The 27,627-nt window shown below is 39.1% G+C and overlaps 2 protein-coding genes across 2 annotated transcripts; one reads left to right on the forward strand and one right to left on the reverse strand.

Annotated features, from left to right (window-relative positions):
* Positions 1-1,987: 1,987 nt before the first annotated feature.
* Positions 1,988-14,609, forward strand: scarb2a (scavenger receptor class B, member 2a). The gene is made up of 13 exons (XM_043238749.1): positions 1,988-2,395; positions 5,220-5,380; positions 5,891-6,038; positions 6,175-6,369; positions 6,888-6,979; positions 7,428-7,547; positions 7,624-7,802; positions 9,428-9,546; positions 9,905-9,978; positions 10,059-10,110; positions 10,203-10,355; positions 10,879-10,926; positions 11,238-14,609. The coding sequence occupies exons 1-13, from the start codon at positions 2,273-2,275 to the stop codon at positions 11,367-11,369; spliced, it is 1,596 nt and encodes a 531-aa protein (XP_043094684.1). The 5' UTR covers positions 1,988-2,272; the 3' UTR covers positions 11,370-14,609.
* A 1,986-nt stretch (positions 14,610-16,595) lies between these two features.
* Positions 16,596-27,148, reverse strand: ppef2a (protein phosphatase with EF-hand domain 2a). Its single transcript, XM_043240231.1, has 18 exons — positions 27,097-27,148; positions 26,954-26,971; positions 26,801-26,809; positions 26,338-26,465; positions 26,146-26,200; positions 25,881-26,056; positions 25,685-25,802; positions 25,550-25,596; positions 25,285-25,451; positions 23,415-23,451; positions 21,941-22,090; positions 21,504-21,851; positions 20,219-20,404; positions 19,612-19,754; positions 19,407-19,513; positions 18,446-18,609; positions 18,265-18,352; positions 16,596-17,311 (listed from the first exon to the last, which is right to left on the reverse strand). The coding sequence occupies exons 1-18, from the start codon at positions 27,146-27,148 to the stop codon at positions 16,848-16,850; spliced, it is 2,457 nt and encodes an 818-aa protein (XP_043096166.1). The 3' UTR covers positions 16,596-16,847.
* Between the last annotated feature and the right edge of the window lie 479 nt (positions 27,149-27,627).

Consider the following 27,627-nt stretch of genomic DNA (forward strand, 5'->3'; position numbering starts at 1 on the left):
GCACTGAAACCAAGTCATCTTTGTGAAGGCTTCAGTCTTGTAGAGCAATGTTTCTCCCCTACCACCTGGTGCTTGTAGTGGTTTGTTTTCACTTCTCTTATTTTCACAGATGCTTTCTGGCCTGAGCATCCTTAACCCCCCCGAGAGACCTTTGATAAAAGTCACATTAACCCGCTTAGTAAACCGGGTTTGGTATAACTGTGTTTCAATCTGTTTAACTTGCAGTTAACTTTGTCTTTTATCAGCAAGTTCACAACAGTTCACGAGTGAGTACGGTTCAAGTGGATTCATAAAGCTTTATGGCTTTACTATATCGCAGTCCTGTACTTAAAGCACGATGTGGCTTTACTTTCAAAACATACAAGTCATACAATAAATTCATCGTTCTGAGGAGCGCACTCATTGACTGGTTAACTACATTAGGGAAGATTTTTAGCATGATAATATTAGGCCCTAAAAGCTTAAATGTGTCCTGCAGGGACATTGTCACGTTTGTAAAATAAAGCTTTGTTTAACCCCGGGGGATGCAGGCATTTGAGAGGACGGGGGGGAGGGTCACGCTTAAAAATAAAGCTTTTTTATTGGCACCTGTGATTTCACGAAGAGCCTTTAACATTCGTCGAGTCTTTCCATTTAACAAACAGTTCAAAAAAAATCTTCACACCAAGAAAAAGCGTTCTTTCAAGAACTCGAAATAGTCCTTGCACATGGGCCCAACTCCTGAGAAAAACACTGAGTGCAAAAACTACGTCAAGTGTCTTGGCGTAACAGCTCTCGCATCAACTCACCGTCTTTATCAGCAGCATGGCAGCCTGCCGTGAGAAGGCCAGTGACCTGGAGGTGGGCTGATATCTGTTACGTGTTATAGTGAAGTGCAGCCATAAAGTAATTGTCTCTAAGGTATTTTCCAGCCCTTTTTACGGGTTAAAATGGGTAATAATATTGGTAATTCAACTTCCTGGGTGACACATTAAATTCTACTCCAGTGATGCATGAATTCAAATCAGCAACTCTGGAAAAAAAACACCCATTTCCTTGGGGTTATGCTGACTCATAAAGTGACAGTAAGTCTGGTATATTTTAAGAAATATGCAAGACGTTTTTTGTAACACAATAGCAACAAGGGGAAATCAATTTAAATGCAAATTAAATATGACCAAACCAGCAGTTTTTAGGATTTAGTTTAACCTAGGTAAAGCAATAATTACGACAGCGTAAAACAGCTTCAAAATCTTACACTGAGCTTTATTTTCAGTGGTAGTGAGCTACCCGGTTCAATCTTCGTCAAACTTGGGCGCGGGATGCTAGAAACAGCAGATTTCCAGCGCGCCTCGGAGATGAGGGCTCCCTTTAAATAAACTCCGCCCCGAAATCAGTCGATCAAATTCGGCATCGCACTTCTGAGCCCTCAGCCAATCGCCGTCCTCCGGGGGCGGTCCTAGACCGGTGGTCCGGGAAGACGTCATCCAATAGAATCGCCGCTTCCTCGGACAAAAGAGATGCGACAATCATCGCTTACCTTGCGGGCCGCCCATTATTCATGTTCATTCAGCAGTCATTTAAGGAGACACGACAGCAGATAGCGGAACTTAAATTAAGACCTAACGGTCTCGGGCTAACGTCTTCTAAAAACACAACAACGTCCCGCTGAGCGGTAACGTCTGCTCAGTGTCGTCCTTTGTATATTTTAGCCCTTCATTTACGACATTAACGCACTGAATGCACTGCGAGTGTATTTTTGGGATGGGGCTGGTTACGAAGTTTGACACTTTTAGTTGCTATTAGTGAAAACACGCATTTGTCTTGTCCTTAACGTAGCCTATAAATTGTGTGAGGGACAGCAACATTAGAAGCGCGCTGCGCATTTGCTTCGTCGTTTTGACAGGCACGCGAATAAATCCGTTTCGAAAACCCCTTTAAATTGTGACCTCAGCTCCGAGGGAGGTTCAACACGCCCCTCGCTCCAAAAAGTGTGTTTCTCATGCATGACTGGCTCATTTGAATCTAGTAAGGGAGGAGGACGAGACCTCTGTTCCTCCGCGTTAGAGCTGATAGTCTCTTATCTCAGCATCCCGCTAATCGCACATCGCCGGGATCGTGAACGCCGACTTCCCAATGATAGGAGAGGGAAAACCTTCCTACCTTTGAGACTAACGGAGAAAAACGGGGACGCACCGGGAGCTTGTCCAGCAGAAGTTCGAAAGAGAGAGAGAGAATAGTGTTATTATTGTTATTATTTTTTCTACAGATTAGACCGTTTTAAACGTCAAAAATGACTAGGAGATCTTGTGCCATTTACGCCACCGGGATCGTGTGCGCTCATCTGCTCATTCTGGGAATCGCCCTTCTGGTGGCTCAAGTCTTCCAAACAATGATTCAAGAGCGGATAAAAAAGGTAAGTCGTTTACAAAGTGTCCGATTCTGCCGCGAGACCGGCTTTCGGGGCGACCCGGGGCTGGTGTTGTCCCACGCGAGGCTTTCCGAGCATCACGCGGAGTTGCTAATATCGCTTTGATGCAAGCGTTGCGAAATCGCACGGCGGTCGGCTCTAAATGCTGTCACGTTAACGAGGCAAGTTCCTGTATTGTACGCAATTTCGCGTCACGTCAACTAAAAACCGGTCTTGTGGCCTTTTAATGCCCCCTCTTCGGCGTGTAGGTGGTCAGAACCTGATATTAAATGACCGTGATGTAAATGCGGGTTTGTTAGTAACCCTGATTAAAGTGGGCTGGTCGCTGCCCGCGACCGCGAAGCCTATCATATTGCGGAAAACACTTTTTTTCCCCCCGTCCCTCTCTCGAATCCGCCTCGGCAAGCGGTGCCGTCCGCTCGAGAATCAAACGCTTTCCGTTGCAAAATAGCGGAGCGTGAATTCGTCTCGAGTGTAACGGGAAAAGGCTGTTCGTGTGTAGTCGGCAGGGGGGTGTGCTGTGTGTGTGCGGCTGTGGGGGAGGGTCTCAGCCGGTTCTCCTTGGAAAAATACTTGGAATTCTGACCTCCACCCTCAGTATTTTTAACCGAGTGTAGTATTCGGTGCTCCGCGTGATTCCCCGAAGCTGGGATGCGCGGGCGGGGGTCTGCGGGCGAAGTCAACTTCGCCGGATGTTGTCCCGTATATCGACAACCGAGCTTACGAACGGTGCACTTTTTATATTCATTAAGTCACCTCCGGCGCCCGAACATGTCACGTTGAGCCGCCAGGCTTAAGTTCTCCAGACAAGACAACTTTTTTCAAGCCCTGGGGTGATGTGTGTGTCTTGAGCAGGGCGTGGAATGGGTGGCATGCTTCAGGACGTGTACGTGAGACGCACTATGTGGCTCCGAGGCAGGGGTTTTTTCAGCGTTTTACGTCTTTTGACAGTTAATACTGCCTTTTCCCTCAGCAGCTTTAAGCTCGAGTTAAAACACAGGCTTTGACACGGGCTTATGAGTGCATTCGTTGCTTGCTGTGTATTAGTGCTTACATTTTAATTCACCAGAATCTGCACCGCTTGGCTGTGTGAGGACTTTGGCACAACATGCTCAGATACGTATAAAAATATCATTTAAGGTTGCTGGTAGCCTCATAAGCGGAAGACCGGCTCGGGTATCCACTTGACTGGTGTTTTGTAATGTTAGGTACAGCCACATAAAGGACAAATGGTCTCACTATCTCAATACAAACATTTGTTGTTTTTCTTACCTTGGCCGTAGTTGCTCGATCAAGGCTTTGGACATTAGGACCTTCAAAGATCTCTCTTCTCAAGGTTGTAGAGCGCCGTTGTGTGTAGAGGTTAATGCAGTCATTTGGTAATCGTGTTTTTACTTTGAGTAATTTTTTTTTGTAACATTCAAAACATATTCCATTGAATAGCTGTCATTATCTGTAAAGAATGTCATTATGTACATATATCATTTTTGGATTTTTGAATAAGATGCATTTCAGATGTATGCAGGATTTTATGGGTTTTACAAAAATATTTTAAAAAGCACTTTTTTACCATTGATAACGAAAATAAATCTGTATAATAAAGAGCAAAATATATTTTGGAGTAATATAATTTACAATATTATTGTTTTTACAGTGTTTTGAATCAAATAAATGGAGCCTCGGAGAGTAGAGACTTGCATTTTAAAAAATCGGACTGACCCCAGTTGTTGGCGTATCTGTTCTTGCTAAGGTGTGGTCTGGCGGTTTTAGGCAATTAAACATTAATTGGTGACTATAAGCTAAAATGCAAGACCATAATCATCCTTTTTAAGCAGGCGTAATTAACATCTGTTGTCAGTACGGGTTAAAGAAAATATGCCCTGACAAACTTCCTGAGAAACCATGAAAGATTAGAAAATAGTCAGTGGGTGTGACGCTACATAATCTTACTTTAAAGAAAAGCTTTAGTCTGATTTCGCTACACATGGTTGATTAAGTTGAATAGCCACAGATTTTCTCTGTACTAGTACTTTATGGTAAAGCACAGGGTTGCTCCTAATTACAGAGATCCCATTCAGAAGATGGGGTGGGGGGGGAGCTAGAAAGACAGGTTTACTCTTAAATTATATGGCCTGTTTGAACAAAGACACCTTTTTTTTCTCAGATGCATAATAAAGTCAAATTAAAGCACAGTTTGTCATGAACCAGTTGGTGGATTTCGGATTAGGATGCATATTATGTTTGAATGATAAACAACCTAAGGTGCTTTAACTAGTGATTCCTGTAAGGACCTTGGAGACGCTGAGTGTCCAGTGTAGGGGGGCTGTGGTGCTTGTTGTTTTGAAGCGTCAGCTCTGCACCACTGTTGAAATCGTGGCTTTTGGTGACTCCAGATAGCTTTATCTGCATTTCAGTAAAAAATGAACTAGTGATCGTCACAAGTCACCCTCGTGGAGCCTCGTTTTGTCTATTACTACAACTTTTTTGTGCTGTCACGAATGACATTGTTCTGAAATTAGTGTCGTGTGTCAAAATAAACCTCGTTCCTCCGTCTGAGTTTGAATCACGACACTGAAGAAGTGAGAAGTGGGACTGCTGAACCTACGTTCTCATGGAAATTCAGACAGCAGAGAAACGTGTGTCGCGGATCGCTGATGTTGATGTTTTTCTTCCTCTTCGGTAACTCAAGAGTCAAAACGTCAGTCGGCTTTCTGCTTTTGTGTTCGTTCTTCCCTAAATTTGATTGAAACTCCCCTTAAACATTAAATGTGGTGCCCTGTCTTGACCTCTGACTCTGTTTCATTCACAGGAGATCACACTGGCTGAGAACAGTAGAGTATTGGAGGGCTGGATAAATCCACCACCACCTGTTTACATGCAGTATTTCTTCTTCAATGTTACCAACCCAGATGAGTTTTTGGCTGGGAAGGAGAAGCCCAAAGTCACTCAAATAGGGCCATATACCTACAGGTACCTGCATCTTTATATGTGATGAGTTACCTTAAAACTGGTCTTAAAACTGGTTCATTTTCACGATCCTGGGCTGTCTGAAGTGTTTTGTTTTCTAAACGTTACTGTCTGTTGTCAGTGACTACAAGCTTGGCACCCAAGTCTAGAAATGACTCATGCTTTAAGTAGAAAGAAAACAGGAAACGTTCACCTACCCACTTTAAGCTAAATGTCAAATATTTATCATGCATTGTAAAATTATCATTATTCGCAAATTGGGTGTTTGTTAAAGAAATTAATACATTTATTAATCAAGGATGCATTGAAAAAGATCAAAAGTGACAGTGAAGACGCGAGTAATGACAGAAAAGGGTTCAGTTTCAGCTTCTTTTTATCATTTCCTGCAAATCAGCATATTCTAATGTATATTAAATTAGTTTTGCTTCAATTTTACAATTTTGCGATATCTTTGATTAAAATACATGTCTGCTTAATTGTAAATTTAAATGAAACGTTTCTTTCTATTATCAGGGAATACCGACCCAGGGAAAATGTCACTTTCCTTGAGAATGGAACAAAAATCTTTGCCACGAATCCCAAGAGCTTCGTGTTTCTTCGCAACATGTCATCAGGAGATCCTGAGGTTGACCGTGTGATAACGGTTAACATTCCATTCATTGTAAGCGGGATTTTGTTTTGCATTGGCAACAAATCATTTTGCATTTAAATTTAGTCTGCCCATAGCATTTGTTAATCTGATTATCTTTGATCCAAATGCAAAGAATTTGCTCTGAATTCTTTCCCTCTTGTTTCAGGCCGTGATGAACGAGTTAAACTCCTACTCCTTCTTTCTGAGGACTGCTGTGTCTATGTGGATGGGCTCCATGGGCATCGAGGTGTTTATGAATCGCACAGTTCATGAGGTCCTGTGGGGTTTCAAAGATCCGCTGCTGTCCAAACTCCACGCCATGAGACCAGAAGTGGATGAGCATTTCGGCCTTATGTACAATGTGAGAATCTGCAGTCTCATCATATTCGGTGTCTAAATGGAGATAAAACATGGGCTATATGGGTCATATATTTGTGCAACCAACGCAAAGTAGCACACGCAGGCTTTAAAGCACATATACGATCAGACCAGGATAAGCAAGTGACGTTATCATGACCCTGTCCGTCGTAGACTGCAGATGTTGACCAGTGTGTCAGGCTTGACACAGTGGCCTGGTTTACTCTTACGGGTTATAGACTTTCTTCAGGGATTATATATGTATTAGATTTAGGACAGATAGTAAATATCTGCAGTTTGTGCAATCGTAGGTATAATGTCAGTGCCTTGATCCAGCGAGTAAGCAGTTTACATTAATAAAACATTCGCTCTTTCACTCTGCATTCATGTCATGGCCGCCAAACAACCTATTTTTGTGCTCTTTGGGGGCTTTCTAGTCATCTTTAGCCTGTGATTTACGTGACTTATTTTTTGCTAATGGACGTAGCATTACGTTAAATTCAATTTATGTGCTGACTTTAGAAAAATGGAACCCACGAGGGTGAATTTGTCTTCCACACTGGAGAGAAGAACTACATGGACTACGGCAAGATTGACACGTGGAATGGCATCAGGTACCTCAATGCTTGCGTAATCTGCAATGCCATACTGACATAGTGAGAATTCTTGCATGCTTGCTCTGTTCTTCCTACCTTAGGAAATTGGGTTAAACACACAGCATGCTTGCATTAGATGCTAGAAAAGTCAATATCAAAGTATAAAGTCCAAGTAAAGAGCTCCTGCTCTTCTCGGTTACCCCATAACCTGATTTCATTTGACCCATATACAAATAAATACAACTCTCCAAAAATGTCATACAAAAAATCTTTTTTTATAAAATAATTACATGAACACACATACGCACATTTACATTTATATAAACAAACGGCATTATTTTAAACGAATGTCTTGCACAATAAGTGTTCATTTTTTGCTTTTTAAAACAGAATCATGGAGAATTAAAAGCACAATAAACATTCCTTTTCCATTAGTCTTTACATCTTTTAATTTTCTCACTCGCAGTCAGATGAACTGGTGGTCGTCTAACCAAAGCAACATGATCAACGGTACCGATGGCAGTGTCTTCCACACCTTCCTGTCCAGGAAAGAGCTCCTTTACATCTTTGCTGCAGATCTGTGCCGGTAAGTAACATGTTTTATCACTTACTAGGTGCTTGGTCGCTTCTACACGGTTGCTTACGCTTGTTATCACACGTAGATCCATTCATTTGGGTTACGTGGCTGACACGGAGGTGAAGGGCATCCCTGCCTTCCGCTTCGCCCCTCCGTCAGATGTACTCGCTCCTCCAGATGAGAACCCCAGTAACGCTGGCTTCTGCGTGCCTGCTGGGGATTGTCTAGGAAAAGGAGTCCTCAAAGTCAGCGTCTGTCGGCAAGGTAAGCCTAAGCACCTTGGCTTCAGCCGTAATGGGTTGCTAGTGTAGGTTTTTACAGTGAATGTGTAGATGTTGAGGTTTGAGGTGTGGGATGTTTTCAAAAAAAACATTTCCTTGAATTGCACGGGAAAAATAGAGTAACACTTTAAATATGGTAATCTGTTTAACAAGGTAAAGTGCGCTAGAGATTTCGGTGCCCTGAATAGATGGTCCAGACTTACATTCAACCAAAGCATGTGTAAATAGTATTGAATTTCAGGGTTTACTGTTACTGATCGGTGGCCTTATAACCCGAGTTCAAGTTAAATTGGTCTACTTTTGTTTGCACACTCTTGGACTATGAAAGGGAAATCAGGGTTCAGCGTTTAATGAATAACTTTTAGTGCAGTTTTATGACTCAAGCACTTAATTCACTGTAGGTGTCCTCTGACAGATTACGCTATCTCGGCCCCTATTGTTTCCGCCATAAACTAGTAGGCTAATATTATTATTGAACGAATGTAAACTCTCACTTTTATCATGTGAGGGCCCATGATAGGAAACAGCTGTCGAAATTTGCGCGTGCTTTGATTAGTCATCATTCCTAGAAGGGTTCATGAATGTTCATTAATAGTTATATTTAGAGTGCTATTAAGGAATGGGATATGGGGTGTAAATCAGATATGATACATATTACTCCTATCTTACGAAAGTCTAGTCTAAGCAGTCAATAGTAGTGTTTTGTGTGTTTGGTGGGTGTTTTATGTGTTTGCCGTCTTCTCATTGAGTATGTGCCAACAAAAGAGGAAGTTTTATTTTCTGTTAGTGTGCATAAAAAAAGTTTCAGAAAATGCCGCAGGGATGTTATTTTAGATAATGGAAAATGTCAAAAACTGCAGCTTTGCAGTCTAATCTGTCACCTGCTCCATGGAGGCCAGTGGTGCGCTTTTACTTGTTGGATCATTTACATGTCTTTATGACTTACAAACGTGAGCATTTGGAGAAATATGCAATTGTTCAAAAAAAAAAAGTGTAAGAATTCTTTGTATAGAAATGTATACTTTTATTCAACAAAGACACAAATTGATCAAAAGTGAGAAGTGAAGACTCTTACAATGTTACAAAATATTTTTTATTTTAGCTGAATATAGTTATTTTGTACTTTTACATTTATCAAAGAATTTCCCCAAAAATTTCAAGCACCACAAGTGTGTTCATAATTGATTTATAATAAAATAAAATCATATTAGAATGGTTTCTGAAGGATCATGTGACATTTTAAGGGAAAAGGGAATAAATTACATTTTCAAAAGATTTTTTTTCCTTTTGAATTTTGCTTTTGTATGCCATAATTTATTTAAAAAGTGTATAAATTTAAGTGTCATGAAGTTTTGTAGTATTTAACTTTTATTACATTTTTTTTTGTTTGGCCAGGTAAAAAAGTTACCTACTGGTTTGAACTGTTGGCCTGAGTCTTGACATGACTTTAATCCTCTTTACGGTTTAATTAGTCTTTATGACCAGTCATTATAAAGCAATAGCTGATAAAGCCGTTGTTATTCATAGTGCTTTCCTAGACGGGACATTGTCAACCACTGATCTGAATAAAAGAACATCAACTAATCCTATTTCCCCTTCACCGTACAGGTGCACCCATTGTTGTGTCATTCCCTCATTTCTACCAAGCCGATAAGAAGTACATCAATGCCATTGACGGAATGAACCCAAACGAGGAAGAACACGAAACATACCTCGACATCAACCCGGTAAGCAGCGGCGGCGCTTTGTGATTTTACTGTTTTACAGCGACTGTACTGACTTGTTAGGGCTCTCGTGGTTTAGAATCTGAAAGTAGTATACACCGGTCCTTACCATGACAGGAAAAAAAGGTGATTCACTCTCATAACCACAAGTGAATGTGAAACTGCACCCACCTAACTCTACCTAGAATCCCAGCTGTTGTTTTGTAGCATGTCGTGGTGGAAAATTGAATCAAGTTGGTGTTTGATGAACTCATCTTGCTCCACGTGTTGTTCCGGGTGGAACCGAGCAAACGCTGCGTGTATTGTGGTGAATATTGGTTGACTTCCAATTGTAACTTGTCCCCTTGCTTTTTTTCTGCAGACCACAGGGGTTCCCATTCGTGCCTGTAAGAGAGCTCAGCTCAATGTCATACTGAAGCGAGTCTCTGGCTTCCCGTGAGTAAAGTCATCACAAAAACAACTTAAAGAATGGATTAAAAAAAACTGAAGCCTCATTAGCCTTTTTTCTTTTTCAGCAAAACAAAATTCCTGAATGAGACAATTTTCCCCATTATGTATGTCAATGAGGTGAGTTTTTTTGCCATCCTTGCTTCCTTCCCGATTTTTTTTTTTTTTGATCAGAAAGTTGATTTTTGTTTTCTGCTGATTTTTTTTTTTAGACGGCAACTATTGATGATGAATCTGCGGCCCAGATGAGGACACTTCTGTTTATTGTAACAATCGTGTCCAACTTCCCAGTCATCATTGTGGGACTGGGGGCCATTTTACTTGTGGTCCTGATCTTCCTCGTCTGCAGGAACCGCCAGAGAAAGGTAAAAAATGTATGAGCTTTCTTTTGCCTAGTTGCCTAGTGGAAATGCCATTTGAAGGTCATTGATACATTTCTGTGGAAAAATAATGGAATAACTGTTAATGTTCTCTAGAAAAGCCAGTGTGGAAAATCCCTTAGAATCCCCTCAAACTTTACATTTAAATTAAGTCAATTAAATGAGTCACTTACCTTGACGACACTAACCCTGGCTTCGATGCCCATGCATGCGTCTGCACGAGGAAATGCATGTGCTCTAGTGCACGCATTACTTTATGAAAGTCTTCTTTTATTGTACAGTTTTTCTTTGCTGTTTACAGTAACTATAGGTTGGGTTGGTCAATTATTGTTATGACCTTCAGTGAATGGTTGAGTGGGGAAAAATTAGTTTTGCACATTTATCTACTAATGTTCAAAAGTTATTTTTACAGAATTTATTTTTACTTGAAATCTACCAGTGATGCATAATGCTGTTATGTTTTCGTTTCCAGTAACATTTTTCCTCCCCTTTTTTTGTTCCAATTCAGAATGAAGTAAAACGTATTGATTTTACTGAAGCTTTTCATTCTTTTGCTGTAAGTCTTATTTTTCCCTTACACACACATTTTGCTTTCATTTTGTTCAAAGTCGCCTGTATCATTGTGTTCGGTCATTTTAAGCATTATGAGTGACCATTTAAGTTAAACATGAATATGAGTAATACCTCCTGTTTCTGCAAATCGTGTTCATTGCTGTTCCTGCATGCCGACTGTAATGCACTTCCGCAGCGTTTCACAGCATTCGATTCGATGTTTAGCTACGTAGTCCATGCGATACATGATTTCACTTTGCCATCTACGTGATTTTTAACAATGCACTCGCTAATGGTTCTGCATGTTCCGTACAGACGGCGAAGGACGAAACCGCTTATACCCAAGTGAGCAACCAAGCGGAGGATTCGCCAGAGAACCGCACCAATCAGCCTTTGAGGAACGGATCTTACATCGCCATGTCGCCGGTAGAGGCGCAAAAGTGTTGATGAAGATGACTGGTGGAGTCTCACCTTGAGGACATCACGTCTATCCTCCTCACTCTTTTTTTATATGTTAGTTTTCACTGTGCGATTCGTCTTCAGGGGCCAGTCCCCGCTCGCTCACCACCGTTTGCCGAGGGGTCACTTATATGACTCGTGACTTTTTCTCGTTTCCTTGAGCATGGCCTTCCAAACAGCCATATCTCCAGTCAAAACATATGTAAACTCAAAGCACCCACTTCAGTTTCGAACAAGCGTCTCTGGGTTTCCGGAGGCTTCTGTTGCCTAGTCCCGAGAGGCCTGAAACACACTCTCTTGCCTTTTGAAAACACGTATATGCATTGCATGCTCACAGAGTCCATAGTTCCTGAAGGGTCATAAACCCTTTCAGCATGAGAGAGCGTGAAGGGTTCACGGCCTGTGCTCTTGAAGTGTTTCAGATCTCTTCCCACACTACTGTATCCAGGTCTACGCAGGCAGACCTTGAACTAACACAGCTCTTCGTATGTCAAACCCTTTGATAATGAGCAGATAAACTATTGATTTACCTCTTCTAAGAGTATTAGAGAGCGAAAAGGTCTAATATGCTAACAAAAAACTGGGTCTTATTTAGAACTCGTGTGTATGTGTGATTGTACATACCTGCGTGTGTGTGTGTGTGTGTGTGTGTGTGTGTGATTTTATATGTGTGTGTAATTCTGCAGGCATGTCAATGCTTGCATGTTTTTGTCACACTGTGGTGAACTGCTCCGGTGGGTCACCGTCCACCGTTTTGCGCGATGCAGTGTGACAACAAGTGGAAACTAGTCACTTCAGCGTTCCTCTTCATTTCATAGTATCTTTTCCTGATGCCAGAAACATTTCAGTGATGATGGCTGTTAAAAGAGGTCAGACAGTCTCCTTTAAGGCATTGTATTACAGTCATTGTACTAGCTTTCAGCATTTCGTAATGAACGAAACACTGACGTAGAACACATACAAGAGAGACTTGAATTTTTCTGCCTTACCAGTACTTACGAACACAATGTGATTCTGCTGCACGATAAACGAGGGTCTAAGGTGGAACTAGACGAAAATGTCACACACAGATATTGGCCAATCAGTGGCGAACTTAGAACTACGTCCATCCCTTTTCACAGCAAAACACGTCTGTTCTGTAAGAGAGAGCACAACTACAGTCCACCGAACCCACAGTCGTATCAGGAGCCGGAGGGGTTAAAGGTCAGCGGGTTTTTGAGAGGTTATCGGTGAAGTTTGCACATTTTTTTTTTCTGTGCACGTTCGGTTTCTATTAACCCTCTGTGGCTGAAAAAGACTGTAGCACTTGAATCACTGCTCGTTTCTGTCGCTCTTTCTGTCCTTGATGTTCCGAGCCTTTGCTATTGCTAAAAAATGAATTGAGGCCATATTTAAAATCAACTTGAACAGGATGTGATAGCTGCACACTTTACAAAATATCACTAAAGATGAATCGTCGTATTTGTTTCTTTTTGTCCAAATTATTATTTTTGGTTGTCTGTCTGAAGTTGCCATAACTCACGAGTGTCGTATGTATCGGTAAATCATTCCCATTTTGGTGACGCTTGTTGGAATGATTGATGTTTGTTACTTTTACTTGACGTGAACCATCTGTTACTTATTGCGACCGCGGTTTTCGTGGATTGCAGTGCACACTGTTGCGTATTTGCCTGTGCCATGGGCGTATCTTAAAGAATTAGCGCAAACTGGAAACACTGTGTACGCGCAGTGTCTTATTCAGCTGTATGCGAACAGAAAACTGAGGGAAAAGTTATTATTAACTACCAGTCCATTGGAGTGGCTCTTTGACTTTTGTCGTCAGTGCAGTTAGTATACACACTTATGTTTAAAAAAAAAAAGAAGAAGAAAAAAAAGGTCTTTGCTCAGCTCCGTCTGCAAAAGACCAAGCTGGACTATTGTGGTGAGAAGTATCATGTGACTGGAGTAAGAAAGATCTAAGAACCTGAGCCATTTCTGTACAGTTCCCAGATTCCTTATGGTGACTTTTGCCCCTATATGCTTGACCAAAGATTACATCGGTTTGGTAGATAACTGGTTTGTTTGCTTTTTACACAGATAGCTGTAGTGCCATCGGTTTCCCATTTACAGGAGCATTAGAGCCTCATTGTCTGAAAGGGCAAAAAAGTCACAAAATGTTTTCCAGAACATACTATGTGAGTTTATAATGTGTTTAATAAAGCAGAGAACTTAAGATGTAAAGTGTTGCCACAGAGTGCAGAGAAACTCAGTATTATGTATTGAAACAGCAATACAACGATATGTAAAAAGCAAATTTTATAATGAAGTAAAAAGGTTTTGTAATCAGACAGACAAATATTTATGTATTCATATGTTCAATGGTATGTACATTATCTGAATTTGTAAGGTCTTTTCTTTGGTCTTGTTCATTTCTAGATTTTTTTTTTTATTATTATTATTTTTGTAATATTACAAGTGGGGTCATCAAACGCATTTCTGTTTCCTTCTTAAAAATATTTTTGTTTTGTTTGTTTTCCTTTTTAAGATTTATGAAGTAGTACCAAGTGAATATTGTCCTAAATTCGAGATGGAACGGTGTATGTGGTTGTAAAAACTGTAAAGTTCGGTGGAGAAAGGCTTGTGTTGTATCTGTTGGGTGTGAGCCTTTGTGTGTAATGATCTCCTGTTATACAACTCTCAAGCTGTCAACACACTGTTTGTCCAACTGGAATGACAAAGGGAAGGCTGAGAGTCTTTGAGTTCCGCTTAGGAAGATTGCCATAGTGCCATGTTGGGTACAAGGGAAATTTCCACTTGCAATCTAACCTTTTTTTTTCTTAGATGAATGATGCCCTCCTTCAGGGATGAGCTTTTAGTGCCATACCATCCTTGTTTATTTCACTTGCTTTAGTAGCAACATGTTTAAGCAGTGTAGCTGTTTTTGTTTTTGTTTTTTTTGTTTTGTTGTTTTTTTTTTCCCCTCTGCCTTCATTTCAGGGCTGGTAAATTCCTCATGACATCTTTGAGGGTGGTTTTAAAAACACTGAACACTTCGTGTACTCCTGAGATGCATTGTATTTTTTGCTGCTGAGAATGACAATCCTTATGTCATGTTAGGTGCAAAATCATTTCAAGTAATATTCATTTTTAGTTTTGATAATTTACACTGCACAAATCTTTCTACAATGCTTTTGTAAACATTTTTAGTGTTATTTGCAAAAAAATAAAAAATGTTGAAATTCTTGCAAATTCTTGTTTCTGTTTTTTTTTTTTTTTTTTTTTTTTTTTTTGCCTGCCACATTTACATACAGCTGGACTCTTTATTTACTTTTTTTATAAGTCTCTTATAAAGGCTGGATTAGAAATCATAATACTGTAAAATTATTTAATTAACATTTTCATATATTGTACATATTTTCAGCAGCTGTTACTGCTTTCTTCACTGGTACATAGTCCTTAAATCATTCTGTTGATTTGCTGCTCAGAAAATACTTTTTATTACAATGTTCAAAATAGCTGCTTTACATTAAGAGGAAATGATTAGTAATGATTATTTTGTGTAAAGAAAGTTCATTAAAACATATGGAAATAGAAATATTCTCTAACATAAATCATCAATCAATCGGTTGCACAGAAAAAATCAGTTAATATTCTGTTTAAATAACTGAACAGTTCTGTTCATACATTCTTTATTAATTTTTCCCCATAACGCATATTTTCATACAGTGATGGTAACATTTATTAATTCTTAATACTATTAAATAGCTAATATTACTAGTAATATGTTTGCTAATATGCAACTAGTTAAGGGACCATAAAATAAAGTGTATGTGTATATATATATATATATATATATATATATATATATATATATATATATATATATATATATATATACACACACACACACACACACACACACACACACACACACACACTTCAGTATTTTGGGGAAAACATTAATAAAAAATATTTACACTGATTTTTTTTCCCCCTATAACAACTATTCTGTCCATCTGAACCAAGCTCTTGAAAGTACAAACCAAAAAAGAAAGACAAAAGGTAGTTTATGACCATTTTCCAAGTTTTTCAACAGTCCATAGAGTCTGAAATGAAAGTGCACTGACTACATAATGACAATAATTATTAATATTAATTTATTATTTTCATCTTTAATAAGCAACAGCACTGCCAATTCGTTAAATCGGTATATTTGTCCAAAGTCGAAGATATACCCTGCTGTCAGCGTCTTTCGCTGAACCCCAGGGTTTTGCTCCTCATAATACCTGCTCTATTCAAGGTCTGCAAATCAGATGAAATAAATGAAGCAACTCAAGTCCTGCGTCAGTCACTCGAACAACCTAGATATATATATATAAGGTCCTGGCCGTTAAAACGAGCGACCTATTTGGCCACAGCTCCAGGGAAAGTGTTGTAATCACTAGTGTGGCGATAACCTCTGATGTTAAAGTGAGGGATAGAGTGGGAGTTCTGATGAAACCTGACGACGAAAAAAAGCTTTTCGTGATATGCAGTGACTCACGGTAGACATGTGAAGACTGGCACTGTTTGATAGCTGTACTTGTCCGGGCCTTCTTCCACCCACACGTACCCTCTTCATGTTAACAAAAGCACGGAGGGCGAGCGAGCAGACAGCGATACCGATCTCCTCGAAACACCGGGCCGCGGCCCCGCAGCGCCTCCTCGCGGCCAAGCGCTGCTAGTCATGATCGCGCTCCCTTTACAATACATCGATAAACGCCTCACTCGAGTTGAGGCGAGAAGCGGCCACGATTGGCGCTTAGAAATGGGTTTCTGCTTATACACGCTTATTACTTCCTCACGCTGCGAATATACTCCCCCCAACCGATGTTATTTTTAATAAGAAGACCATCTCCCGGCTCAGTCAGCGTGTGGGCAGAAAGGAAAGCGGCAGTCTGCTTTTTTGGCCGGTGTTTTTTTAGGACAGTGCCTTTCACAGCAAAAGCGCAGAGTCAGTATGCCTCTTTTTTAAAAAAAAATATCCAGTTGCAAGCAAAACTTTTTCGATATTTGTCTACTCATTTACTTGCATAGCACATTTACACAAATCAAATACATTATGAACACGCTCTGTGTTACAATATAACTATATCATGGACATATTATCAAGATGGCTCATTTTGACAGAATGTGTGAATATATTTGTCAGAGGCAATGAAGGCAAATTCTAGAAGCCTTTTTTTTTTTTTTTTTTTTTTTTATCTTGGACCAGTTGTCAGTGAGATAAAAACAAAAGCAGAAATTGCCGCAATATAAATCTCGCAGCTTATGTAATGAAGCACAGAGAACACGTGTGACTGGTCACTCAACGTCAAGGTGTATCTGAAACCTGTACCTGAAGTATATTTGGTTAAGAGAGGACGATTAACATCTATTAAAAGTTTCATCTTGAGCTTTAAATACCTAGGGAAGGCTAAGGTCTACAACAGAGTCATTTGACAGCAGTTACTGTGGTGGGACAACAAGAGAAATGTGGCAGAGATCTTCGCTCTGTGAAGCCAGGCAGTCTTCAGCGAGTGAACCAGGAGAGTCTGCGCTCTGTGAAACCGGAGGCCTTGCGGTCCGTGAGCGTGCATGGTCTGTAGCATTTGAAGCCGGTGGATCTGCAGGCTGTGAAGCCGGACACCGTGAAGTCTGTGGAGCTGTAGAGGCGACGGTCTGTGGGGTCTCTGTCTCCTGAAGAAGGCTCTGGTTGTCCTGAATCAGCTTCAGCAGGCTTTTGCCTCTCTCGAGTCTGCTTTTGTCCACCAGCCGGAACGCCTCCATGAACTCATCGATGTCAATGCTACCGTCATTATTTGTGTCCGTGCTGATAACCAGCTCGTTGATGACCTCGTCAGAGATCTCCATTTTCAGATAGACACTGAGCAGTTTCAACGTCTGACGGAAATCCTCAAAAGTGATCAGACCTGAGAGAGACGCAAACACAGGCCATAGGAGTGAGTGCTCCATTCAAGGCCACACAACTACATTTGTCTGTTCTTGTGGATGTCACTGTGCAACCAAAGTGGACTGGTTATATATTTTAAAAGAATATTTTAAATATATATCTATATTTGTCCTTGTAATCTTTCAAAAGGGCGGGACAAAAATTAATTCCTCCCTGTAACCAATGAGAATTGGTGAACAATAACAATCTATTAAATCCCCATGGGATGAAAGCAAGACCCATCCTACATTTTTATTCTCTTCTCAGAATTTCCCTCAAACACACAGGACACAATATAAAAGAAAAGATGACCGCAATGTTTGTTTAATGCTGACTTTAAAGACCTTCTCAGCAGAACTTCTACCTAATTTAAGCCTTCATATTATCCGAGTTTGTCCTTTTGAACAAATTCTTTAAAAATGCTTAGTAAAATACAAGTGATTATTTTAGAGGTAACCTCCTTCTAAAGTCACACAAAGTAGCTACCAGTCTTTCCTTCCATACTGGGACATACATCTTGAGTTTGGCAGATTACTTAAGTATTGCTTGGGACTTGGTTCAAATCAATCATTTTTAATTGGATTTTAAGATAAATGCAAGCTTTCTGTCGATTTTAGAGGGATGGGATCTAAGTGGGTTAAATGATTGGGAAAAAAAGCTGAAAAGCATTAAAATTAAACAAATACATTGACATAAATGTATTCACACCAGGGTTCCTCGGATCTTGCTCTGGATGACTAACGTAGAGTTTAGTTCCAATCCTAATCAAACAAAGCTGAGCAAATTCATCAAGGTCTTCAAAAAACTACAAGTAAGTGAGATGGTGGTGATTATTTGAGTTGAACTCAGGGCCATAATTTACATAATAGATTGGGCAAATCATTTCATCTCAACTTGAATAAGTTATTATTATTATCATATATTTTTTCCCACCTGAGTTATCTGTGTCCACTATTCTGAAAATGGTCTCCAGCGTGGAGCGATGTCTATACAGCGTCTCCAGCATAGTCTGCTCAATGTGCTGTAACGACAACAGAGGACAGCGGTTTCTGCAATGTACTCACATTTTACAACGCCAACGCAACAAACAGAGATCAAGCGGGGACCGCTTTACCTCAGAACTGGGCTTTTTGAGGGCAAGGTCACGGAACCAGCCGTGGTAGTCCAGCTTCCCATCGGTGGTGCTGGACACGAGCTGAGGGTGAAGCACTTGCCAGGGCAGATCCAGGTGAAGAACTCGCTCGATGGCACTCGCCCAGTCGTTCAAACAGATCAGTCCTGTCGGGTCGAAGATCAAACCCTCAAATACTTCTGTTCATAAGAGGCACTGATATTACTTTGGCATTTTAACAGCCAGCCACCAAGTGACTAGAAAGCCTTCCTGCTTGTTAAGTCGTGATGTGAGGAAGCCTCTACTCAGTTTACAATACCATCTCATCTCATACCATGTTTAAACTTCATAAAGACTCACAGTGCACACTAAAGGCTTAGAGCTCACAGCATCTCAGGCTCCAATATTTTAATGATTCATGAAAGATGAATCACTGTCTGGCCATCTGAGATATCAGTATGATAATAAAGGTTAGGATCATGAATTCTCAGCATTATTACGGCACAATGTGAGAGTATATTAGTATATCGGCTCCGTCTGTTGCTTGCTTTTGGCATCTGAATAAAGCTTTTGGATCTGAAAAGATTCAAATGTGGTGTTAAGTCTGAATGCTATTTAAATTCTTTATATCAGGGGTGTTCAACCACGGCCCGTGGATGAATTTTAAGGAGCCCGACAAGCTTAAATTATAAAATGTGGAGTTTCAGAACGTCACCACAGGATGATAGCACAACATTTTAAGCGGTAGCGGTTAAAAGCTATTTGATAATTCATATCCATTCTTATTTCTTTCGCACACGAGAATTCCTTAACGCACCAAAAGCGGTTTGTCAAATCCGGAACCCTTTAGGAAAAGTTTGGACACCCCTGCTTTAGATATTCATTCAGTAAAGTGACATTATCAAATCACTAGGTGGCAGAATACTGCAGTACTGTATTAAAGTAAGCATTTAATGGCAGATACCTGTGTTCTCCTTATCGATCTCTTGAAAGGCACTGAGGAGATCTGTCTTGTGCACAAACAGTTGCTCTCGTAGGACTTTGAGAGCCGTGTGTTCTGTGCGTTTTACACTGAAAGAAGAAATAATGGACACTGAGGGGACTCAAAAAGGTTGAGAAGCACAGATTTAGTTAGTGAAATGGCTGATGGTAGTACGTGTGGTGATTACTTTTGTGGAAAGCTCAGTCCTCGGGTCATACTGGTGGCTTGATACTGAACAAAGTAAGGCACGAGATCTGGACCCAGCCTGACGAAGGCTCCTCTGTTACTGCCAACCTCATAGTAGTTAGATGCTGAGAAAAGGGTCAGGACCTGAAAAATATACATGGAGGGACAACCATAATAAACCGAATCGAATCAACCTGTCGAGAACATTTCTACAAACATACAAAAAAACATCGGGACATTTAAGCTACACTACATTAAGCTACTATTCGTGGAAATCAGAAAAAAAGTATTTGAGTCAATGCTTGTAAAACATACAGTGAATGAGAACGTGCTTTTCTTTAGTTATGAAAAGGCAACATCTGAAGAATAATTTTACTCTGAGCTCAGCTAGAGATTTGCTACATTACTCACAGGACACAGTGTCCTAAAAACTGCTCTAAATTAACACGACTGTGTGTAATTACTGAACATGGTCATATAAACTCACTTATAGCCGACGCATATCAACACATATCTAAAACCCCTGCTTCGAGTTTAGCTAAACTGACAGTCGGTATTATTTCCGTTTCGAATGTCTTCCTGAGACCCCATATCACTGCATTCCTGACCTTACGATTGTGGCAAAACTCGTATCCATCCTGCTTGCACTCGTGTGAGCGGATGATGAGTTGGAGGTTGTGCCTGTTCAGAAAGCCCTCTGTGACATTAGGACCCCAATAACAGCCTCCGCCACGGACCTCGTTGGGAATGCAGCCATCATGAGACATGGGGTCACTCCACAGCAGATCCAAAATCTGATGGCGCACAAGAGATACCACACGTTAGATGCTTCTTACATTTGACTCCATATCAGAGGGCTTGTCATATGTGTAAACGTAAATACTATTTGCTTTGCTTTTGAAACAAATTATCTCATTTAGAAGTCTCATGTTAGCACATATAATGCTGACTATCATTTTGCAGGTATATTTTGGAAACATTTGTACATTTTTAAAACTTTTTTTGTACTGTATTTTAACATGTAACAATGCAATATTTTGGCAGGCTGTTGTTTATAATTACAAAATAGGAATATAAAACTCTTTGTCTTGATTTTAAAAGGACGTTGCAGGTTGTAAGTAAAGGCTCATTCATGCACGAGGCAAAACATTTTCTTGTGACTTTGCTTTTAGAATCTTTTTACTCTTATATTTTTTGCGTATTTTATCTTTTTTTCCCCTAAAAGCTTCCATACAGTAATTTAAATACTCCAAATGCACTTTAGTTGTTTTCAATCAGGGATCCACTAGGGGGCTTCAAGTTGTCAAAACATTAAAGTAAGTCTAAACAGCTAAACAATTAATCTATTTATAATTTTAAACAACTTTTTTGCTATTTGGTCAACCCTGTTACCAGATACTAAAATCTAATTTTTGCTCTTCACTGGCATTGTTACAATTAAAAAAAAAAAAGTTTTATTTTTGTCACTCAGATCACCAAAAACATCCTAATTTTGAAAAGTGACGACATACAAATAAAGAAAAAAAATATTTTTACAAGAGAGTTGTTAAAATAGGGCCTGGATCAAAAAAATATATATTTAAAGTTAGAATGGAAAGCTGTGTCTAATATAGTTTTTACAATTTTTATTAAATAGGTACGACAGGGATGAAAGGACACACATTCTTCAGGACTGTGCACATGTTATTTACTTACATTACTGTAAAATTTTACCATTTGAAACTGCATTCTATTGTTTCAAGACAATAATAAGCAATCAATTTTTCAATTAAAGCCCATTCATTGTTAGTTTAGCACATTACATTTCTAAGAGATCTAATGTCTTAAATTCATTCAAATCTTCAAACCAGTCCAACCACAAACATCATGCACGATAGCGCAACTGAAGCCCACCTGTTTCCACTCGTCATCGGCGGTGTCTGTGAACTCTGATGATTCTGGTTCAGATTCAGAAGACAGAGCAGAGCCCAGAATGCGTTGAGACCTGCTGAAACCCGACAGGCTGAACTCCGCTTGTCTACAGCGAACCTCGAACTCCTCCTCAAGCGTCCGAGCCACGGTGCTTGAGAAGTCTTGAAGGGAGCGTCTTTGAAAACTTTCCCGAGCAGCAAACGGTTTGGGAAAGGTCAGCGAGCCTCTCCTGTTCTTACAGATGATCATCTCATCGTAGCGCACTGAATCGGCGTAAACGTTAGTGCGTGATGGAGTCTTCTTCTTCGGGGGCCTCAGAGCGGACACGTACTACAGAACGACAACATTCATCCGCTTTAAAAAATGAGAAGAGGTGATGTTCGTGCTTTAACGACATGTTCACCTTTTGTTGGACTCACTCTGTGTCTGTCCACTCGAGCTATCAGAGCAAGATCGGTGGTATCTGAGATTCCTCCATGGACTATCAGCACCCGCTGGTCAATTACTGTCACCAAAGGCAACCAGCTGAAGATTTTCTGGAGCAACTTCAGAATACGCTTTCCATGCAGCTTAAAGCAATCGAACAGATGACAGATTCATGGCAACAACTCACGCCATATAATTGTGAAGCTTAGAGCAGAAACATGGCAAAAGAACAGACCATAACACATTACTGATGACGTTAATGAGTTATTATCATATCATTGTATCGCATTAACCATTATTATCAAATTAAAACTAAACATTAGATGAAATAAAATCATTTTACTACTTTCCAGCATTTTGGTTAGTTTCAGATGAACGCAAAAGAAGATATTCTAAAGTAAGTTTGTAACCGGGCTGTTTTGGGTCACCATTGACCTCCATTGTGTTTTTTTTCCTACTATGGAAGTCAATGGTGACCCAAAACAGCCCGGTTACAAACTTTCTTCAGAATGTCTTTCTTTGTGTTTGACAGAACTAAGAAATACAGGTTTAGAAGTACTCGAGGATGAGTAAATGATCACAGAATATTCATTTCTGGATGAACTGTTCCTTTAACCTGACATTTTCTGTAATACTTTGCTTAAATCCTTTATATCTAAAGCATTATTAAAGTAGTGCACCTTGTAATGCATAACTGTATTTCATGAATAATACATTGTAATTATATTAATGATTATAAAACATTAGAATACTTACTATATATATTTAATGCTACCTTTATAATGCTTTAAAACATTACGCTAGACAAATAAACCTTTAAATATTACAAAGCATTTTTTATTACATTTATTTATGGAAAGATAAACTGCATACAACATATATTACGAATACCTTTAAAATGCATTATAAAGGCTTTAAGTAAAGTATTTTGCAATTTTCTTTTAGAATACTAGTACAAATATAAACTCTATCCACAAATGATTCATAGCCGTATTTTAAATTCTCTACTAATTAAACGTAATAAAACTTTATTCAACTGCAGCTAGTTAACAGCCAACTTTATTGCTAATATAAATATATTACTTTCCTAATGTTAAAAACGAATTGATCTGTATATTCACTTTCGTACTAAGGTGCCAGGGCAGACAAGGATTGTTCGTCTACCTTCTAGTTAGTTAACAGGCACCAGTGACAGAGTACAGAAAGTGTTGAGGCCTGCTTGCTGTAATCCTCTTACCAAGGACTGGCCCACATTCTGCAAAAATAACTGACCAGAGTTTCCCCTTTTAAACTGTAAGGCCACTTGCTGTTAATATGTGCTGTTCTTGGAAAGACAGTGCGAGGATATCCCTTACTGTTTCATAATAGAGATAAAGAGCTAACACCCTATGGTAAACAAACTCTTAAGAACAGGAAGCTTAGGAATTACAGCACACAGACATTAGATGTAGGCCTAAAATGACCTACCTTGTATTTGTTCAGTACTTCTTTGGTGAAGCCATACCTTTAAAGAGAAAATGACATGTTTTCACAAAAACAAAAATGCGTAATGGCATAAGATTTTTCTTTTTTTGTAGAAAAGGGAAAAAGACCATTTCATTTGACAATTTAATTTGATGGCACTGAGATGAACTTTCTTGTCCTTATAGTTCTGAAGTTATTACATTATTACATAGTTCTGAAGTTATTACAAAACTATTACATTACAGCACCACAAAAATGAGTACACTGCCTCATCTAGACCAGTGGTTATCAACCTTTTTGACTCCAAAAAGTTGTCATTTCTCTCCCTCTACAAAGGTTTTTTTGTAGTTGAGTATGTTTTACGTTATATTTGCAGTGTCTTTGTAACTAATTGTTAACTAACGATTTCTAAGTATTTTTTTGTAATAAAAATAAACTTTCAATATTTCATTTAAAATATCAGTTTAATGTGGCACACTATCAAAAATGATTTCACATTTATTGATACGCCTCTGTAAATCACATCTTTGGAACACAAATATTTTTTTTTATTTTAATTTATTCATTTTTAATAGAAATCATAGACAGCAGTGTAACTGAGATGTTTCCAGGCCCACAAACATGGTAAAATAGTCCATGTAACATCGGTGAACATAATTTTACAAGGGTGAGAATATGCATTTTGTGTGCTAAGAAACAAAAATAATGACTTCATTTAAAAATTCTTCTCCAAATTATGTCTTTCGTCATCATCAAGAATACCTCAGCATGTAAACAATGCATGCTACGAACGAAGAGCATGAATAGTTTACATTCATGCAAATGCATCATGGTACTCTCCATTATGGTACCAAGTTGTCATTTTTATTTTCTTTCTTGTAGCTTCCTAAAATTACGGTTGAACCACGGATGTCACGTGGACTATTTAAAAAAAGTCTTAATATGTTTCTGGGTCTAGAAAAACTTCAGCTATGTTGCGGTCTGTGCAAGGTCAGAAAGCTCTTGGATTTAATTAAAAATATCCTAATTTGTGTTTTAAAAATGGATAAGGGTCTTGGATCAATAAAAGGATGAGTAATTAACTATACAGATTTAATTTTTTGAAACGAGCTGTCCTTTTAAGCCCCCTTGTGGTTAAGAACCACTGCTATTTACACCCTTATTTAAGTGGCTTATTGAGACTCTTTAGTAATTCAGAATCAACATTTTTTCAAGAGTGTCTAGTGAGAGAGTTACTTGGATTTCCAGAGATCCAACACTGAATTGTTTTCAGCAAAAACTGCCTTTAACTGAAAATGTAGTGTTTACTATTGTCCTTTTGCATAATTGCCATACTATTTTCCTGTTTAATACTCTAAAGCTGCTTTGACACAATCTATAACGTTAAATGTGCTACATAAATAAAAGTGAATTTACTTGAATTGGAACCTTAATTATAAAAACTTAATTATAAAAAGCATCAGTATCTACTCGTATCATTGGTAACACACTTACCAACCCGGGGTACTGCAAAATGCATGTGGCAAACAAAATTTTAAGAGTATCTTATATATTGTGTTAGTACATGGTCGCTGTGATTTTGCCAAGTAAGACATGATCCTGGATTAACATTACTGCCCAAAAATATAGATTTATCCCAATCCCAATCCCAATCCCTACCCCTAAACCTACCTCTACTCACAAATTATGCTTAAAATCAGAGGGAAATGATAGCTGACAAGGGTGTAGAAGCAACTAACCCTGATCACAAGCCTAAAACAGACAAAAACAAATAAAAAATTATCCCTCAAATCTGATTGATTGATTGAATCTTGTACTTGGAGAAATCCCGCTCTCCGTTAGCAAATGCATGTGCTTAGCACATATCCATTACCTCAAATTAATGATGTGATCTTCGTGGTTTCCTCGATTGAGATAAACATCTCCGGGAAACACAAGCAGAAAAGCAAACAATATGAGCAGGACTTCTATGGAGTCTTTGCCTCTGTCCACATAGTCTCCATTGAAAACATAGGGTTTCTCCAATGACGGCATTCCATTCTGGAAAGACAAACACAGCACAAATCCATAGGAATAAATACACTTAAAGACATGCTAAAACAACTTTGTAGCGTAGTGTTAAATGATCTGATACGTACCTTGTAAAATATTAGTAGCAAGTCTTCTAATTGTCCATGCAAATCACCTGTAACAAAGTTCGAGAAATGTATTTAGAAGTGGTATCGAATAGTATTGTAATTTTAAAAAACGTGAAACGTGTCAGCCACTCTCACCACAAATGGTTATTTCCTTGCTATGGCATGTAGAGACTCGGTTGATATTTGGCAACACTTTGAGCAACTTCCATGTTTCCAGAAGAAGCTGAAGAACGTAACGAGAGTGCAGCTGCTGCTCGGAGAAACCAGAAGTGGACGAGGTTAAAGACGTCGAGCTCCGTCTGACTATCATCAAACATAGTGGAGCACCTACTTGTTTGTTTTTAAAGGCCTCCACAAGATCAGCAGCTTGATCCATATCTAAAGGAAAGGTCAGCCGTGGACCAGAGTAGATGTCTGGCACATCGATATTGGTGTAGCTGAAGTATCTCTCCCACTCAGCATCTCTGCAAACCTCATTTTCTCGGAAGATATGCGAGATCAGCTTTCCTACGGTGTAAAACATTCCTACGGTTTAGCACGGATAAATTCCAGTGGTGAACTATAAATATGTGTTGATAAACAACAGCTTCTTTTACGTTCGCTGCTTGATGGAGTGAAGTTATCCATGAGGTAACCGAGAAAATTGTATAACTGTGTGAGAAAAGTGAGAAACGTCACATAGTTGTTCGTAGTTTTCTAAATGAAGCAGACTATCATTCATCGCTCACACACACTTCCGACTAATCAGCAGCTACGGAAGACAACAGCGCGGAGACCAGACTTCTTACTTTGATCTGGTCTTGAAGGTCAGCGTACTCCATGGACTGGAAGATGTTCCAGGTGTATCTGCGTCTCATTTCCATGCGAGCCGCGTACTGTCGGTACCAGCGCTGGATCAGCACCGCGGCCTTCATTGCTTTCAAGAGAGATTTTAAACAGATTTGCTATAAATGCAACAGTTTTTGGAGGGATTTTTGAGAGATTATTATTTACACTGCTAAATAAATTTAGCAAAATTACAAAGAAGCAGCTGTTAACCCATTAAATAAACGCAGAATTTAAGTAAATTAAATAAAAAGGCTTAAATAGTAGCCTACTTTACATAACGTGGCTCCAATGTTTCTTTTAAAACTTGCAACATTTACAACTAGTAATTTTTTTTAGCGCACTGACAGTCTTACTCTGTGAATGCATTAATGCCTAACAATAGTCAAACAGACATAGTGGCCATTAAAGATGAATTTTGCTTACTTATGGCTGCTGCAGACAAGCATGAAAAAGATAAGAATGTAAATGAGTTACTTAAGCTATTGGCACGATACAGAAATAGACAACCGTGCTCGAATTCAATAGCTGCGAGAGATAAGGTTTTACACAAGCTTTGCTGGACTGTTAAAAACTGACCTGGGATGACATTTCCATCTGTTTTAAGAAGAGAATTCATTTAGGTAAAGCTAAACAGTCTTTGAATAAACAGAACTCACACAAGTATACAGCATTCTTTGAATGACACAATTATCACGTTGTTGTCATTGAAAACATTGTACCTTTATCAAATTTTCTGTTGAATTCGCTGGTTTTTGTGACACCGCACCCCATGGCTTCTCCTGAGGGGAAGAAATGATAAAAGTCAGTATAACAAGCACTTTTATTAAGCACATTTTAGATTTATTTATTTGTTATAAATCGCATTACAGAATGTGGATTGGACTCAATGATTAAGAAACCACTGTACCCTTGTAAAAATAAAATAATTGATTGCAAATAAATAAATAAAAATAAAAGACAACCCCCAAAACACTTAATTCACTAATTCACAATTTACTTTAATTATTTACATTTTTCATTAAATATTACAATTTATATCAACAGACGTACTCTAGTAAGTAATATTTCTGCACCATACAATATTTTGAGCTTTTGACAACAGGCTACACTAAATGTCATGTTGTTGAACAGGTTAATGAGATCTGGAGAGTGAGTTAATCTGGGTTCGTTGCTCTCTTGCACTGGCCTCAATCCTCCTTATAGATCAGACGACGTCAACACGCACCTGTGCCTTTGTGAAATCCCACAAG

Source organism: Puntigrus tetrazona, chromosome 5, assembly GCF_018831695.1.
Source record: "Puntigrus tetrazona isolate hp1 chromosome 5, ASM1883169v1, whole genome shotgun sequence".
Taxonomy (NCBI): domain Eukaryota; kingdom Metazoa; phylum Chordata; class Actinopteri; order Cypriniformes; family Cyprinidae; genus Puntigrus; species Puntigrus tetrazona.

Excerpts from the sequence above, each read along its gene's own strand:
- scarb2a (XM_043238749.1), top strand. The coding sequence starts at position 2,273 with ATGACTAGGAGATCTTGTGCCATTTACGCCACCGGGATCGTGTGCGCT. Across the intron at positions 9,547-9,904 it reads CATACCTCGACATCAACCCG|ACCACAGGGGTTCCCATTCG; the intron begins GTAAGCAGCGGC and ends TTTTTTCTGCAG. Across the intron at positions 9,979-10,058 it reads AAGCGAGTCTCTGGCTTCCC|CAAAACAAAATTCCTGAATG; the intron begins GTGAGTAAAGTC and ends TTTCTTTTTCAG.
- ppef2a (XM_043240231.1), bottom strand. The coding sequence starts at position 27,148 with ATGGGGTGCGGTGTCACAAAAACCAGCGAATTCAACAGAAAATTTGAT. Across the intron at positions 26,201-26,337 it reads ACCTTCAAGACCAGATCAAA|TTATACAATTTTCTCGGTTA; the intron begins GTAAGAAGTCTG and ends TTTCTCACACAG. Across the intron at positions 26,057-26,145 it reads CACTCCATCAAGCAGCGAAC|GAAAGCTGATCTCGCATATC; the intron begins GTAAAAGAAGCT and ends TTTACACCGTAG.